The sequence below is a fragment of the Falco cherrug genome, chromosome 4 (assembly GCF_023634085.1).
Source record: "Falco cherrug isolate bFalChe1 chromosome 4, bFalChe1.pri, whole genome shotgun sequence".
Lineage (NCBI taxonomy): Eukaryota > Metazoa > Chordata > Aves > Falconiformes > Falconidae > Falco > Falco cherrug.
In genome coordinates this window covers 51,660,453-51,675,946 of record NC_073700.1, presented here as the reverse complement: position 1 = coordinate 51,675,946, position 15,494 = coordinate 51,660,453, and the positions used below count along the sequence as shown (strand labels likewise).

Sequence of the window (15,494 nt, the reverse complement as noted above, 5' to 3'; positions counted from 1 at the left end):
CTCCCTGACGCCCGAGGCCTTCAGCCTGGACGCCTCCCTCAAGGGCAAGCAGCGCATGAACAAGCAGAACTTCCTGCAGGCGCAGACAGGTGAGGGGCTGCGGGGACCCCGGCCCAGCGACGACCCCCTCAGCATGCTCGACCCGCTCTGGACACTCAACAAGACGTGAGGGGGCAGCGGGGCCCCCACCCCACCCCCCCCCCGAGCCAGCACTACAGCTGCAGGCGCTGCCTGCTCCCCCTGCCTGCAGGTACTGCCTTCCCCAGGGGGGGATGGGAGCACCCCGGGGTGTGGGGGACACCGGGGGGGGGCGGTTTGCCATCCCCTGCGCCCCCCCAGCCCCTCTGCTTTGTACAGGTGTAACACTGGCACTTGCCATGTTTGACTCCAGTTAGAACTGACTTTTTCAGCTCTTTGCTACTAAAATAAAGAGTTAGACCCGCAGCCATGCTGGGCCCGGTGCTGCCGGTGGCGTGGGGTGCTCAGCCCCTCCGGGTGAGGAGAGGTCGCCAGCGGCACAGCCAGGCTCGGGTTAGTTCTGTTTAATGGAGGTGTCCTCGTACACATTATAAAACACGATCTGGTACAAAAAGCGTCCCTGTACGGTACAAAGCGTACAGCCGGGCTAAGGCCACCCGAGGTGCGGGGCGGCGGTGCCGGGGGTCCCGGCCTGCCCCCAGCCCGGCGCTGCCTCTACAATCACCAGGCTGCAATTAACAGACATCATCGGTGTTTACTGGAGGGCGGTGAGCAGGTGTTAGCGGCGGGCTTGGCCCCGGCTCTGCTCGCAGGCAGGGTTGGGACCACCAGGCTCATGCCCCCTTCCTGGAGGGGGCGGTGGGGCCTGTAGTGCAACCGGGGAAGGGGGGCCGAGCCCTGCCGGCGGTGGCGGGGGAGAAGCCCGGTGGTGGGGCTCCCTGCTGCAGCCCCTAGCCTCGGGTGGGGGGGCTCCCTGCCCGGCTCCTGCGGGGACCATGGGGCAAGGGCTGCCAGCCTGAGGCCTCTGGCCCCACAGCAGCAGCAGGAGGAGGAGGAAGGTGCTGTTGCCGCAGGCTGGGTGAAGGAGGAAGGGGCAGCTGCATGCGGGAGCAGGGCTGAACTCCCTGGCTCCGCCACTGTGGCTTGGTGGAGCAAGGGAGGGCGGGCGAGCTGCTCCCGCGCTCTCCTGCCATAATAAATAAATATATACAGCATATAAATAAATAGGGCAGGGACTGCTGCAGCACAGAGCCCGCGAGCAGCGGGGCAGGCCCGTGGCCAGGCCAGGCGGGATGTGGCCCTGCCTCTGCTCTAAGGCACATGGAGGCTGAACCAAGTGCCCAGGCGAGGTCAGCCCCGGTGGCACCTGCCGGGTGAGCTGAGCAGCCACAGCCAGGCTGGGCTGTGACCAAGCTGGAACGCGCTGAGCCAGAGCAGGGCCCAGCGGAGCTCTGCTGCCCCAAGGTAAGAGGCCCCGCTGCCCCACTAGCCCTGCTGCTGCCCCTCCCCAGGCAGCTGGCACCACCGAGCAGGGTGCTGGGGCAGAGCTCAGCACCTTGGGTGCCCCCGTCCCTGTGGCTCCCCCGTGTCCCTCCGCACCACCCTCGCAGCCCCAGGATGCCCCAGTGACCGTGCAGAGGATGGGGGAAGTGGGGATGAAGACGCCGGCTCAGGCCCTGCGGGCTGCAGGTGATGAGAGTCCACTTTACGAGGCGGGGAGGCAACGGAGGTGCGGACAGAGCAATGGAGCTGGTGTCCCCGTCCCCTCAGCCCCTGCCTTCGACGGCAGCAGGGGCCTGGGTGCCCCATCCCACCTGCCTCCCTCCACCTGGGCTCCAGCACCTGCCCCTCCTCAGTCCAGCTTCTCCAGCACCGAGGGCACGTAGACCAGGCTGAGCTCGCTCCCGAAGTTGCAGACGATGGCAGCATTCTCCAGCACGAGGATCTGCCGTGCTGGCTGTGACTCATTGCTCTTCCCGAGGTAAACAGTCTGGAGCAGGTCCCCGTAGCCGATGTCCCAGAAGGAGACGCAGCCCTGGCCTCCCGTCACCAGGAGGTTGTCGGAGATGACGCCCAGGCTGGCGCCACAGCCTATCTCCTGCGTGGAATGAGGGTATGTGAGGGAGCCGAGCGCAGGCAGACAGCCGGGAGGGAGCTCCTCTGCCGGCCCACGCCGCTTCAGAACAGGCCGATTAGCCACAGCCCCTCTGCCACTGGCCCCGCAGGCGCAGCCGTGCTGGAGCGGGGCCACGGAGCCGGGCGATGCGCACCGGCCGGGCAGCGGGTTCGGTCTTTTTGGAGCTTTTGCACATTGCATTGACAAACGGGGAAGTTTAACCGGAGCTCGCTTCAGCCCACGCACCCCGCAAGGTCCAGACAAGCCGAGGGGCACCCTTAACCTTTCCCTCGCAGCTCCCCCGCTACCAACCTGCTGGATCGAATAGAGCTTGATCCCTGAGCTGCGGTCCCAGATGCTGATCACATCATCCAAGCCGCTGCTGATGACACAGGAGGTTGTGCAGGTGAGGGAGGTGACGTCCCCTCGGTGGGCGTACATGTGGCTGACCTTGCTCCCTGTCAGCACGTCCCAGAGGCAGATGGCACCATCCTGGCCCCCGCTTGCCAGCACCATCGTCTGCAAGGACACGGGCAGAACCAGTCAGGGACCCCAGAGGACGGTGGGCAGCCCCTCCGTCACCGCGGGAGCTGCTCAACGCCCTGGCCCATCCCGGATACAAGCACCTCCCGCTCCCGAGCTGCAGGGAACAGAACCCCAAGCCCGCCAGGTGCAGAGGAACTGAAATTCATTTAACGGAGCTGTGAGGCGTATGGGTGTGGCGCTGCTGCTTTCTAAGCACTGCCCCTATGCAGGACACGCTCGCTCGGCCAGGCCCTGTCGCTGCCCTTGCTCGCTAGGCCGTGCAGGCTCTGCGCCAGCTTGGCTAGGTGACATTCCCAGAGCTGGGAACATTTCCTAGGCCGGTTTCAGCCCCGTGCTCCGGGCTCCCTGGCCCCAGAGCTGCGTTCACAGGGCAGTTCGGGTACAGCGGGACTGGGGCTTCCCTGCTCCACAGGGGGCAGGGAAACAAACAGCCCCCAGGGAAAGGGACTGCCGCACTCAGGTGAGCTGGATGGGATTATCCCAGTTCGGCCTGTAAGGCGCACAGTGACAGTGGCCCCTCCGCGTCCTCAGCGAAGCACTATCAGTTCCTCTGGGTGCAAACCAGGCGGGGTCCCAGCCAGGTCCCTCTGGCTGAGCCAGCAGCTGTACACGCTGGCGCTCTGCCCGCGCAGACCAGCTGCACCCTACCTGATCGATGTACACCGCTGTGATTGCTCCTGAGTGACCCTGCAGCGTGAACAAACAGCACGAGTCTTCCAGCCGAAACACCTGCAGGGCAGAAGAGGCAGATGTGTGTCCCCAGGCAGCCGTGCCGCAGAGCGACACCACCTGAGCCTTACCGCTCCTGCTGCCGAAGCAACAGCCTGTGCTTTGTCTTCCCTACTGCCATCCCTGCCATGCGGCAGGGACAGAGCCTGCCAGCCATTCAGGACAGCAAGGCCACTGGACGGCAGTGACGGGGCAGGGAAGCAACATGCACAGCTGAAGGGGACAGCCGCTGCTGGAAGGGATGAGGAGAAGACAGGGGACACCCCAAAACTCAAAGCCTGCTATTCATATAGTCACCCAGCCCTGAGCAAGAGGATCTCGCGCTCTGCGTAGGACGACACCTGAGGCAGGGCTCTGCCCTCCAAACTGCTGAGGGGCCACATCCAGGCGGATGAGTACGACGCAGGAAGCTCCAGGAATATGCTGGATTGGACTCCAATCACCTTACCCCAAACACTTGCTGACCTTTGTGCACGTACACACGTCAGCTTTGCCCCCTGCCCGCGTATAAGACTGGCTCCCGTCAGCACCCAGAGGGCGGGCAGGTGCCCAGCAGCAGCTCCCGACTGTGGCCGAGGAAGCCTTACTCTGAGAGTGTGGTCCTGGCTCCCTGTGACCAGCCGTCCAGCCGCCGCCTTCAGCGCCGTGATGGGCTTCTGGTGGGCGCAGGACACGGTGTGGGTGAGCTGACACATGATAATGTCGCTGCTGCTGAACATGGGGGAGGATGGGATGCTGCTCCTGCTCGGGGCTCCTGTGGTGAGACACGCAGGTAAGTCCTCGCTGCAGCAGACGCAGCCTTACAATCCAAAACTTACTATCACCTAGAAACGGTGTGGGCTCAGGGATGCCTGGATGCTGAGCTTTAAGGAATTTGAACCTGGTCCTCCAACAAGCCAAACACTCGGCACTCTGGCTGACACCAACAGGAGCTACAGCCACTCATGAGCTGGAGGGAGGGTCTCTGATAGGGTCCTGGGCAGCAGAACTCCCTTCTGCAAAGCAGCGACTCCCAAAGTCTTTATGACTGATCCCCCCTGAAGCCCAAGAGCGCTGCAGTCACCCGGGTCAGAGGCAGGACAGGCAGTGGGACATACCACTTTACACCCCATGGGGGAAAGTCAGTTCCACAGCCAGGCCTTCCCTGCAGAGCCTGCTCCACTTCTGGCCCTACAGCTTGCAGGCCCCTGGCCACCCCTCCAGGAACGTGAGCGTTCTCCCAGAGTAAAGCTACGGCTGCCTCCCTCCAGGCCACTCCAGAACCAAGTGCCACTGCACTGCAAACCAGTTACCGCCACAGACTAGCGCTGTGTGCGCTGTGATTGTGCTGAGGCCCCGGGCTGTATCGTGACTGTGGGGCCACCAGCTGTGTAAACAGGCGAGAACAGACCTTGCTGAAGGAGAAAGCGAGACAGGGGAGAGGGCAGAGGTGTGTCTCAGCCTACAGCCCTCTGCACTGGGGAAAACCAGCACTCGAGAGATGCTCTCCCTGCATAGGGAATCCCAAAGTATTCCTCACCTCTCCTCAGCCCGTTCAGCAGCTGGCAGTTGTGGAGTGGAGCATTATTACAAAAGCTGAAGCAGGTGTAAGGAAGAGCCAGCTACAAGACGGCAAGGGAGGAGGAAAAGGCCCAGCAGCGCTCAGAGCAGTGCACGGTGTGCTCGGACACTTGCTTACCTCGGAACTGCAGGTGGTTCAAGGACGTGTGTGTCTCTAGTGAAAAGAAATCTAAAGAGCCATTCAACCGGGCAGCAACGATCCTGAGGGAGAAATGCAGGCACATAAGGGGAGGTCCTTCCCCGCTCTCACAGGGTGCAGAGCCCTGAGCCCAGACACCTTCCGAGGCGGAGCACAAACCACGCAGGCTCCCCCTGTGAGGAGGCACTCCTGACTGCAAGGAAGAGGACTCGTAAATTATATTAAACTCAGACAGCACAATAAACTGGCCGACAGCAGTGCCTCTTGAATAACAGCACACAGAAACCAAAGGCCCCATCTCCCAGCCGTGAATTATTCTCGATATTCAGCTACGAGAACGACTGAATATCTGTATGAAGAAGTGAAGCTGCTGGAACAGATCCGGACCCAGGAAAGCTCACTCCACCATGCCCAGCTTGAGAGGTGGCGTGGGAAGAAGAGACTTTCCAGCTGAGCCTTTGCTACCTGGAGCTGCTGGACCTCCGTGGCAGGAGGGCGGGAGCTGGGGTCCTGGCTTACACTATGTGTCCTCCTCCCCTTGCAGATCACCGAGCACAGATGCAAAATTACCTGTTGTTCAGGAAGACGAGCGCTGTGATGCCAGATTGACCTTCATCATTACTGCTGCGGAGGGTCCCCTCGATAGCATCCCAGACCTGGAAGGAGAAGGGGCTGCTGCAGTGCTGCTGGCTGGAAGGGCATTGTGCACCGAGGAGCCGTGACCCTGTGCTGGGCCACAGAGAACCCCGGCCCCCTGGGCTGTCTGGTCTTACCAAAGGCACCTGGAAGGCAGCTCCCACTCAGCACTAGTGATTACAATCATCAGTGTCCTCCTATCTTACAGTGAAGCAGCAAGTTCTCAAGTGAACACCCTCTTGTTTGACAGCAGGAATGATAAATAGAATTCTTTTCTTCAAATAAAATCCTGTAAGAGCTCTAAGGACCACAGTGCCAGGTGCCCTCTCCAGACACAACCCGCACTGCGTGCTGTGCTCAGACCAGAGGTCTCTCCAGTGCTCACATGGGGCTTCCCGCAACAGGAGGGACATAAGATCACACTATCTTCTTTTTCCTTCTAGTGTTACTTCCAGTAAGTGGTATTTTAATCAAAACTTCACAACCTGCCTGCCCTTCTTCCTGGGGTCACAACAAATGCTTGCCCCAGTGCACCACACGCTCACCCTGGGCAACCCCGTTCCCCGGCCCGCAGCACCACTCCTCACTCCCTGTCAGCCCCACATCCGCCCTGTTCTGAGTGCGAAGTGCTCTGCATTTTGAAGCAGTATTATGATGTGGACTGAAGACAAGATCCAGCAGCAGAACTCAGTCAGCATCTCAAGGCAGGTGCTTAGGAGAAGGCAGCTGAGCTCACAAGCATACTTACAGGACAGAAAAACCAATGGAGTGGCCTGCCTGTGTCTTTTTGTTGGGAAGAACGAGAGCCACTCACATGCAGCACAGGTCAAAAATAATTAAAAAATTTATTTTAAAACATATCTTTGTTTAAAAAAAACCCCTGCATTTGTTTTGAAGCAAAAATTCTAACTTAATTTCCAAAAATTAAGTTAATATTAAAATAATTCTGAAAGTTTGTCATTGGAGATTTAAATTACAGATTAGAATTTGCTTCAAAACCTGTATCACTCCTATAGAATTCCTATTCATTCTACTTTATCTCATGACTGACCAGCCACGCTACTCAATGGCTTGGCAATCTTTAAGGTTATTCAGTCTCCAGCTGCTGCTGGCAGCTCACCCCGTGCCTGGGCTGGCAGCCAGCCTTGCTCCTCACCTCCAGCTTTCCGTTGCTCCGGCCGGCCACAATCAGGTTCCCTTGCAGGTCCAGGCTCCAGACAGAGCTCTCCATGTCTCCTCCCCAGGAAGGAAGCAGCAACGTTTTATCAAATCCCGTGAAAGACTCATCCCCCAGGCTCCTTCTGCGGCTGCTGCAGCCTCCCTCCTCGGTTCCGCAGCCCAGGGAGCGGGGGCTGCCGCTCCCCTCACAGAAACCAGCCTGTCCATGCGGGGCGGGGAGGCCAGTGAAGCTCCTGCAGCTGGAGGTGCCGTGCTCTTCGTACACCTTACCCACCAGGCTGCTGAAGTCATACCCGCTCTCCTTCTGGCGACTGCCCACAGCGCGGAGCCGCGTCTCTGACTCTGCCACCTTCACCTGTTCGGAGAAGTTGGTGTCGATGAGAGACGTCAGGTCTGGCTGGTCACAGAAAAGTAGAGGCTGGGGAGCGCTGAGCATCCTTTTGAGCTGGTGAGCGCTCTCAAAAGAGTCATCCAGACCATTCTTGCCATCTGGACTATGATCCCAGTTTTCCTGGTAATCGAAGATGCCGCTGCTGTCTCTTCGCAACCTAAAACACAGTGATAAAAGCTCATTTATCCCCCCTCAGCTCATTTCTTACAGAGGGGCTTGCACCAGCCGCAGAGCGGCACCTGTGGAGGGGTCTGCCCGTGGCTGAACGATGTGGTATGGACACACGTACCTCGGTTTGGGAATAACGGTGAGGCAGTCACCAGTCTGAGCATCCCACACACGGATCTGGCCCACCAGGCAACAGCTGACAAGCAGCATCCCATCACTAGCCAGACATTCGATGTCCTGGGAAGGAAAAACAAGCACAGCTGAGCATCTAGCACCATCGAGGCCTCTGCATTCTGACAATTGCCTTGCATGTGGTTGAGAAACTGTATGGATGATAAATTTTATGTCAAAACTATGTGGCTGGCTTAGCAACCATAGGGGTACTCTGACAAGATGGGTACATCTTTGCCCAGAATCCTAGATGTGTACTAGACTGCTGCAAATCAAACAGACTCCATCTGTCCTCCCTTTCCCTGACAAAGTACAGCCCAAAGAGATGGCAGGATCAGGAACGGAGGTGCAGCTTCTCTGGAGGACATGGCACAGCATTTCAAACTGCCAGACTGGATGCTCGAGTGCTTTGTTTCATCTCAGAATGGGAAGAAACGTCCTTCCCCTCAAGAAAAAATAGAGTGAACTGAGCAGCAACACACTTCTGTGTGAACCCACCGATGCTTTTAGCACTGGAAACACCGTTTTACAGCTCAAACGTGCACTAACTTTTGGGAAGCAGGAAAAAAGGATCCAGTAGACATTAAGTATCAGGAATCTAGAGCTACTGCAGCAAACACGGCTAGATCAGCCCAGCCAATAAAAGCTGACAGCTGGCTACACAGAGAAGGTAGTAACAGCAGTTGCAAAAAGCTCAGAGCAATTCCCAGGAAGAAATGGAAAAGTGCTGCAGGGAACTCCATGCTACACTATCCTATAAAATAAATACATACATACATATATATCATTTGCCCCGGCTGTTAGCCTCCACAGCTGCACTGCACTAAGGCTGCGTAGCTGGTCTGTCCTTCATGGAGGTAGTTATTTAAATAAAACAAAGAAAACAGAAGATGCATGGTACAAGTCAGTAAAATGCCTTGCTTCTAAGGACTGTCTCGTCCGACCTACCATGAGGTGACCTCTGAGAACCAAGGGGACGATCTCAGTCTCAGGTGGGGAGTAGCCGTAATCGTCACAGGGCAGGTCCCCCCTCTTCCTCCTGCTGTGTGAGAGCCCGTTCTGCCCATAGTTCTTGGGGCAGAACACCCTGTACAGGCAGAAGAGCAGGAGGACCAGGATAATGCCTGAGGCCAGACCCAGAGCAGCCACCCTGGTGGGAAAGACAGACACAAAGACAAAAAGAACATGAGATAAAAGATCCAATTGTTAGTCCGTGGATCGAGTCTGACAAATACTGGGTAAGTATTATGCATGTTGCTGGTCTAAATTTTTCAGCTGAGAAAAATTTCCAACAAGCTATAGTAATTTGTGGAAAACTGAAGTGGTTTTTTTTAATGGGAAAATGTCAATTTCAACAAGGATTTCAGACTTTTCAGTAAGAAAAGTACATAGCAACTAAGACTGAGAAAATCAGTAGCTGGGGATCAGGATAACATAAAGTGCATTCAACGCAGCCAAAGAAGTGCAGATTCAGCCGCCAAGCCGTGAGCTTGGCCTCGCAGGAGGAAAGGAAGGTCCCTGCTTGCATGAGTTTGATCTGACACCCAATAAGCATTACTGCATCATGACATTTATTCCCAAAGACAAACTCCTATCCCTGTTAGCCAGTGATAAACCCCATAATGTATTGTATGTGCTAACAAGCTGGGAGGGACACACCACCTCCTGCCAGGGGACTCAGCTGCTGAGAAAAATAGTGCCGGGAGAGATTAATTTAACGCTGCGCTAGAGTGTCCTGAGTGTTACAGGGTTTTGTGCTGAAGCTTTATAAATACTTTTTGGTCTCCCGCCAGGAGAAAAGCCAAACAGCCAAAGAGCAACCTGTGTCTCCAAGGGAATTAAGGCATGGTCAGACCCTGGGTCAAGGACTCTCTCACTTGTAAAGAGTGACATCCTGGTGCCCTTGCAGCTTGGATGAGGCTTGGTCAGGCTGAGCTTCAGCGTCCAGCTTCCCACTGCTTGCAGATAAGAAGGGGTGGTAGCGGTTAGCCTCCTGGGGATGCCGCACTTCTAAGGCCTCTTGTGGGTTCAGGTACAATGTGACAGGGATTGCTGGAAGGATGCTGATGTACCTGAAGGAATGGAAAGATGAGAATAGCTTAAGAACAACAAACACAAGAAGAAAGAAGAATCCTCATAGGTAAGCCAGCTCATCTTCTCACTAGCAGCCAAGGTAGGTCTTAGTACGTGCTTCCAGTCCAGTAGTTTTAGGTGTTCTGAAGAGCTGCTCTGAAGTATTTATCTATAAAGATATTTCCCAGGTCTTAACCCTTAACTCTGTGGGAGAGGTTAAGAGCCAACAGTGGAAAAAAACTACTGATGAGATCAAATGGATCTTACACAGATTTAAGTAAGGATGTAACGATCTGGTTTCCTGTGCACTGCAGGACAGGAGATCTCACCAAGAAGTTTCTTAAGCTCAGATGTGTCTATTCCTCACATGTACCATCCTCATCACTTACAGATCACAGAATCGCAGCCTGGCCGGGGCTGGAAGGGCCCCCTGGAGCCCCCCAACCCACCCCCCTGCTGAAGCAGCTCTCCCAGGGCAGGCTGCACAGAGCCGCATCCCGGCGGGTTGGGATGGCTCCAGAGAAGGAGACCCCACAGCCTGTCCGGGCAGCCTGTGCCAGCGCCCGGCACCCTCCGGGGAAAGAAGTTTGTCCCCAGGTTCCGCAGGAGCTGCCTGTGGTGCAGCCTGTGCCCGCTGCCCCTTGTCCTGCCGCTGGGCACCCCTGGCAGGAGCCTGGCCCCATCCTCCTGCCACCGCCCTGGAGGCGCCTGTGGGCATCGATAAGGGCCCCCGAGCCTGCTCCTCTCCAGGCTGAACAGTCTGCTCCTCTCCAGCCCTCTCGGCCTTCCCTCCTGCGGGGGAGGCTCCCATCCCCTCATCATCTTCATAGCCTTCAACTGATAAATTGTTTTATAAAAATTCTGAGCTTCACCTCCAGGGTGAAGGAAGACAACAAGCTAATTACACACCCAAGAGCACAGAGAGAAACACAACCCTTATTCTCAGACAAACAGCCCTGGAGAGTTTGGTAGCTCTGCACCGCGCAGGAGGGCAGGTTTAATAGTCTCCTCCTGCAGACACATTTGGAGTAAGCTGCATGGAACACAAATTATCTAACTCAGAAGGACGAAGGACAGAAGAAAGAATAACGCTTGGGGTCAGTTCCACAATTCCAAATGCCTGCAACACTCGATGTCAGCCCACTTGCCTTTTGGCCAGAGTGATATTGTAGTAGCTGAAGAGAGATGGCCAGTGTCTGAAGGAAAGCTTCCTCCAAATCTCCTCATCCTCTGCTCCCCAGGTAACCTCTGCTTCAGCTCCAAGCTCCATCTGTCCACTCCCTTTGCCCTCTGGTCCTTGGGCCCAAGTGTGCTGGTTTGTTTCCAGCCTGCTCAGGGACTCCAGCCCTGACTTCTGCTCACGCTGCTGCGTCTGGTTTTCCAACAGCTGTATAGGGTCCGATGGGAAGACTGAGAGATCAATCTTGGGGTCTCCAGCAGGCAGGACCCCTCCAGGAACAGGCATAGCAGGCAGACCCGCTTCACCCAAAGGACTCTGTTCGGTGACCTGTGATGTGAGGTAGGTGCGGAGACCAGCAGGATCTGTGTAAACCAGGATTCCAATCCAGATCACCGTCCCAGCCTGCACACGATGAGCAAAGAGACAAGCCTGTTTAGTACACGGCCTTCACACTCCCGACACCTCCTCAGCTGTCTGAGCCCATCAACAACATCCCAACCAAGGTACGCCCTGCACTCAGTTAATAGTCTTATTCCCGGTAGACACTTATCCCCTAAGAGGATTGGGAGAGGTTGCGCAGCACACACAAAAACCAAACGCGACTTTTCCATGAGCTGTCCAACTCAACCTGATGGTAAGAACCCCATTCCTCCCACACAGATGCAGAGCAGGGACGAGACTGCTTGCTGGCAGCTGGCACAGCACCTCTGCCACTCTCAGACAGGGCAGGAAAGGCTTCATTCAGGGTTCTGGCTCAGGAGCTCTGCAGGACCTACTGTAGCAGCCATGGCTCACAGACCGATATATTAATTTAACTTGAACTGCCATCGATGTAATTGACAGTAACAGACTGGACTATGGTTTGTAGAGCTGAGGAACACACAAATTCCTCCACTTCCATTACAGACATCCAGAACAGGAAGTGGGGGGACAAGCAGGGGCAGTAACCAGTGTAACTGCTGCAGTTACACCTGCAAAAGGAAAAGCCTTAGTCTTTCATGTAGCAAAATACCTCCATGTCTTTAGTCCACATTATCTGCAGAAAGAAAACATGATTTCTGCTCTATAAAAATCTTTTCTCTCCACTCACATGGTCCTTGAAAATCTGCTCATATAAAAGCAGATTTTTGTCTCAAAGCAATTATCAGAAAATTACCCACTACCACCCAAACATCATGCAAGCGGCAGAGGCCTGGAGCCAATGCATGCAGAACGATGTTCTTAGGGAAGTACTTCTTGAACTGTGTTTACCGTGGGCAGCATAAATCTTACAGGGGAACAAGGACGCATGAAAACATTGGGCTTTCCCTCCCCCAAAGCCTATTTGGGCTGGGTTCATGTCCAGCAGGAAGGGGCAGCAGGTGACAGACACCACATGCCGTACCATGATAAGTCTCTGGGCCAGCCGTGTCCTGGCGAAGAAGTAAATGACCCGCAGCCTCTTTGGCAGGCGCAGGTTCCTGAAAGATGACGGCTGCAGGGTGATGGTGTGGGGGGTGGCAGGTCGCATAGCTGGCTGGCGTTCGTAGCGCTGAGAGCGGCTGACAGGCTTCGCTGGGGGCATGCAGGCTTCTGCTGGCAACCGTTTGTTCAGATCAGCGAGCTGCCAAGAGAAAAGCAAACGTGTGAGAGCCGAGGTGGTGAGGTCCCTTGAAAGAAATGTGCACGCATGCCTGTGTTTGAGTTCCCACCTTCACCTTGATGTCAGTCTGTCCCAGCTTCTCTCCAGCACACACTCTCTTCTTCATTCAGCTGTGGTCATCTGCTTTGTGACCATGTCTCCTTCAAGCCCATCTACCCTAAATCTGCACGTTTTTATATACCCAAGGATGCCTTGTTTCCTCAAGTGTCCTGTCCCCAGTCCCTGCATAACCAAGCAAGTACTGCCCTGGAACTTACATGACTCTGTTTTTTCTGTTTAGAAAATGAAAAATCACGGGCTGTGCTTCCTTTAATCCTTCCGCAATAGCAGAGAAGGAAAATCCAAGGAAAAACCCTCGGGGTTTTTTTTTTTTTAAAAAAAAAACAAACCAAAAAAAAAACCAAGAAAAAAGCGTTCTTGGCCCTTCCTTACCTCCATACGGCGAATGTCAATGGACAGCACGGTAGTGAAGAAAAACATCTGCAGAAAGAAGTCAGACACCAGGCCGACCACAGCGAAGAGGCAGAACTCCTGCAGACAGGACACACTGATTAGCTACGGCAGCTGCGGAGACAGCGGTAAATATTTCAACTTCAGAAAAAGGGAAACTCAGCAAACTCTTGCCCAGAGTGCAGGCCTGAGTCTATTTTACTGACAAATCCTATTATCGATATTTTGTAATAGTTGAGAGTTCAGTGCTAGAAAAGTCCATGTGAGAAGCCAAGAGCGTATTTATCCGGATTCGCATTCCTTGTTCTTCTTAGCCATAAAACATCAAAGCACCACAGGAAAAACCAGCAGAGGATGCTTTCCCAGTTCACAAAGCGGTGGCAGGGCTGCAGCCAGAGCTCTCAGCCTCCTGCCCACACATTCAAATCATAAGGCCAAACAGCCCCCAACGGTGACAGTTTCCTGAACTTTATCAATAAACCTCAGCCCTGATTTAAAATTCCTCCAGGAACACAGGTTGCTCAGGAACCGGATCAATCACTCTCCAACCAAAGACAAACCGACCGCTGGAGTCACTGCACATCTACGTACTTGCTTGTAGCCGTTCTCCAGGGCCCCAGCTAAACCATTTCTGTTTAAATCACACTTCTGGTTAATGTGTGCTTGACGGGCAAATTTCATTCCTATGCCCCTGGAAGAAAAGTTCCATGCCCACTCTCAGAGAGTTCTCTGAACAACAACCACATGGGAAACGTTTGCAAAAACCGGTGTTCCTTAAACTTCTTGTAATGCTCCACTTCCCCAGCAGGTGCCATTGCAGAAATCAGGATTATGACACTGCCCAGCGGCAGAAATGCTGTTGACTCCCCTATCATCCCGATAAAACAATGTATCTCTTACCCTAATCCCCATTACTGCCAAGCGCCATCCTCTCTCCCCCACTACATTCAAAACTTCCCAGCAACATAGAACTAAAATATTTTTGAGAGGCGTCTGGCTCCCCTTGGAGGTACAAATTTCTACCAGGACCCAAAAAGGATCTAGTAAACATGGAGAGCTCAAGAAAGCTGAACGTAAGCAGGAGTAAGAACCTTGGGCTAAACAACAGATTAAAGACTCTGGCCCTCACCTGCAGTACAGAGCTGGCAAACACCGGCTGCCTGCCTGCTGGTGCCTCAGGTGTGGCATGCTCACTGCCTGCACACCAAGCCAGGGCACATCCACCTAAGAGGGGGAGGAGAGAGGCCACAGAGATTCATTTCTTTTGTTCCCCTCCTTCCCATGTGTGCCTCAGCTTCTTGCATAAGGCTGGATGTCCATATCAGCACAGGGAAATGGAAAGGGAGAGCATGAAAGGCTATCCAAAACCTCTTAAACCCTGAAGCCTCCCCATCATGTCCAAACTGTTCAACATAAGCAATCAGCTGCTTGTTGTCGAAAAATCGGTGTGATATGAAGTGAGACTACCCATCAGGTCAGCTGCCCCTCCCGAAACCTCCCAGCAAGAGCAGCAGGTTCCAATGTTTTTTTTCTCTTTAGCCCCTTCCACAACATCTAGCAGGAGAGGGAAGTAGAGGGATGAAAACACAACACAGGTTCCTCTCTCAAGGAGAAAACCAGAAGGAAATCAACAGCCATCTGGAATTCACCCAGACCTCTGCAAACAGGCTCCACAAATGGCAGGCTCTGCATCGAGAGATACTGATTCTGTTAATACCTGCACTTGCTCCGCTTAGGGTCAGAGACATCTGACGCTGCGCTAGGCCTGGAAATCTAAAATCTTCTTACACTTGGATACCGCACACCCTATGGCAAACCCAAAGTGATCTCAGTGGGTGCAGGACCGGGGTATCGGTGTGTGAACTTCAGCACAAGGTAGTGGGTAAGGGGTGGGAAGCACAGGAGGAGCCCTCACAGCATGCAGCCCTGCAGCACCTCAGGACCAATGGTGACACTGTGCCAGGGGAAGAGGGCTCTGACCCACCGCAACACAAGGCCAGTTCACGGCTGCTCACAGTTACAAGGGATTTAAAGCGAACGCACAATTCTCATCTGAACCCAAACTCTATTTTAGGACAAGGAGAGCCACGGAAAACAGAAAATTCCCTTCTACTGAATGCGCTGCACTGCCAAGGGGTAACTGAGGAAAATGACAAGACCCATCACAGCCGCTGGGGCAGGTGAAGCCCTCTGCGCAGGAGCGCCTGCCTCCCCCGGCGCTGCCTCTGCCGGCCAGCACCTGACCGACCCAGCACTGCCCCGCTCCCCGGCAACCTGGAGCAAAGGTCCCTGCCAGATTTACGCAGCCTGGCTCTCTTCCTGCCAGTGTCCTTGGACTCCGCAACGTGAGTACAGCACTTATCTGTACAGTGTCCTTCACTCTCAGGGATGAAGACAAGGGGCAGCCAGCCCCCACACAGCAGCCAGCAGACTTTAACAGCATCCAGCATCCCTGCAAGAGCCCCCCTCTGGAGAAAGCAAGCATCCAAGGACAGAGAGGACTGCATGGAGCACAGAGAGTGGATGTCACCACAG

At 54.8% G+C, this 15,494-nt stretch overlaps 1 protein-coding gene across 1 annotated transcript in view; it reads right to left on the bottom strand.

Moving 5' to 3' along the window:
• Positions 1-527: 527 nt before the first annotated feature.
• SCAP (SREBF chaperone) overlaps positions 528-15,494 on the bottom strand; it is a 68,569-nt gene continuing 53,602 nt past the window's right edge. The window contains exons 11-23 of the mRNA XM_055706864.1: positions 12,942-13,040; positions 12,252-12,470; positions 10,836-11,269; positions 9,492-9,686; positions 8,563-8,764; positions 7,565-7,680; positions 6,862-7,432; positions 5,640-5,725; positions 5,049-5,131; positions 3,958-4,124; positions 3,290-3,370; positions 2,408-2,614; positions 528-2,077 (exon numbers count right to left, since the gene is read on the bottom strand). Coding sequence (XP_055562839.1) covers positions 1,832-2,077; positions 2,408-2,614; positions 3,290-3,370; positions 3,958-4,124; positions 5,049-5,131; positions 5,640-5,725; positions 6,862-7,432; positions 7,565-7,680; positions 8,563-8,764; positions 9,492-9,686; positions 10,836-11,269; positions 12,252-12,470; positions 12,942-13,040 — 2,706 coding nt within the window. The 3' untranslated portion in view covers positions 528-1,831. The remainder of the gene's footprint in view (positions 2,078-2,407; positions 2,615-3,289; positions 3,371-3,957; positions 4,125-5,048; positions 5,132-5,639; positions 5,726-6,861; positions 7,433-7,564; positions 7,681-8,562; positions 8,765-9,491; positions 9,687-10,835; positions 11,270-12,251; positions 12,471-12,941; positions 13,041-15,494) is intronic.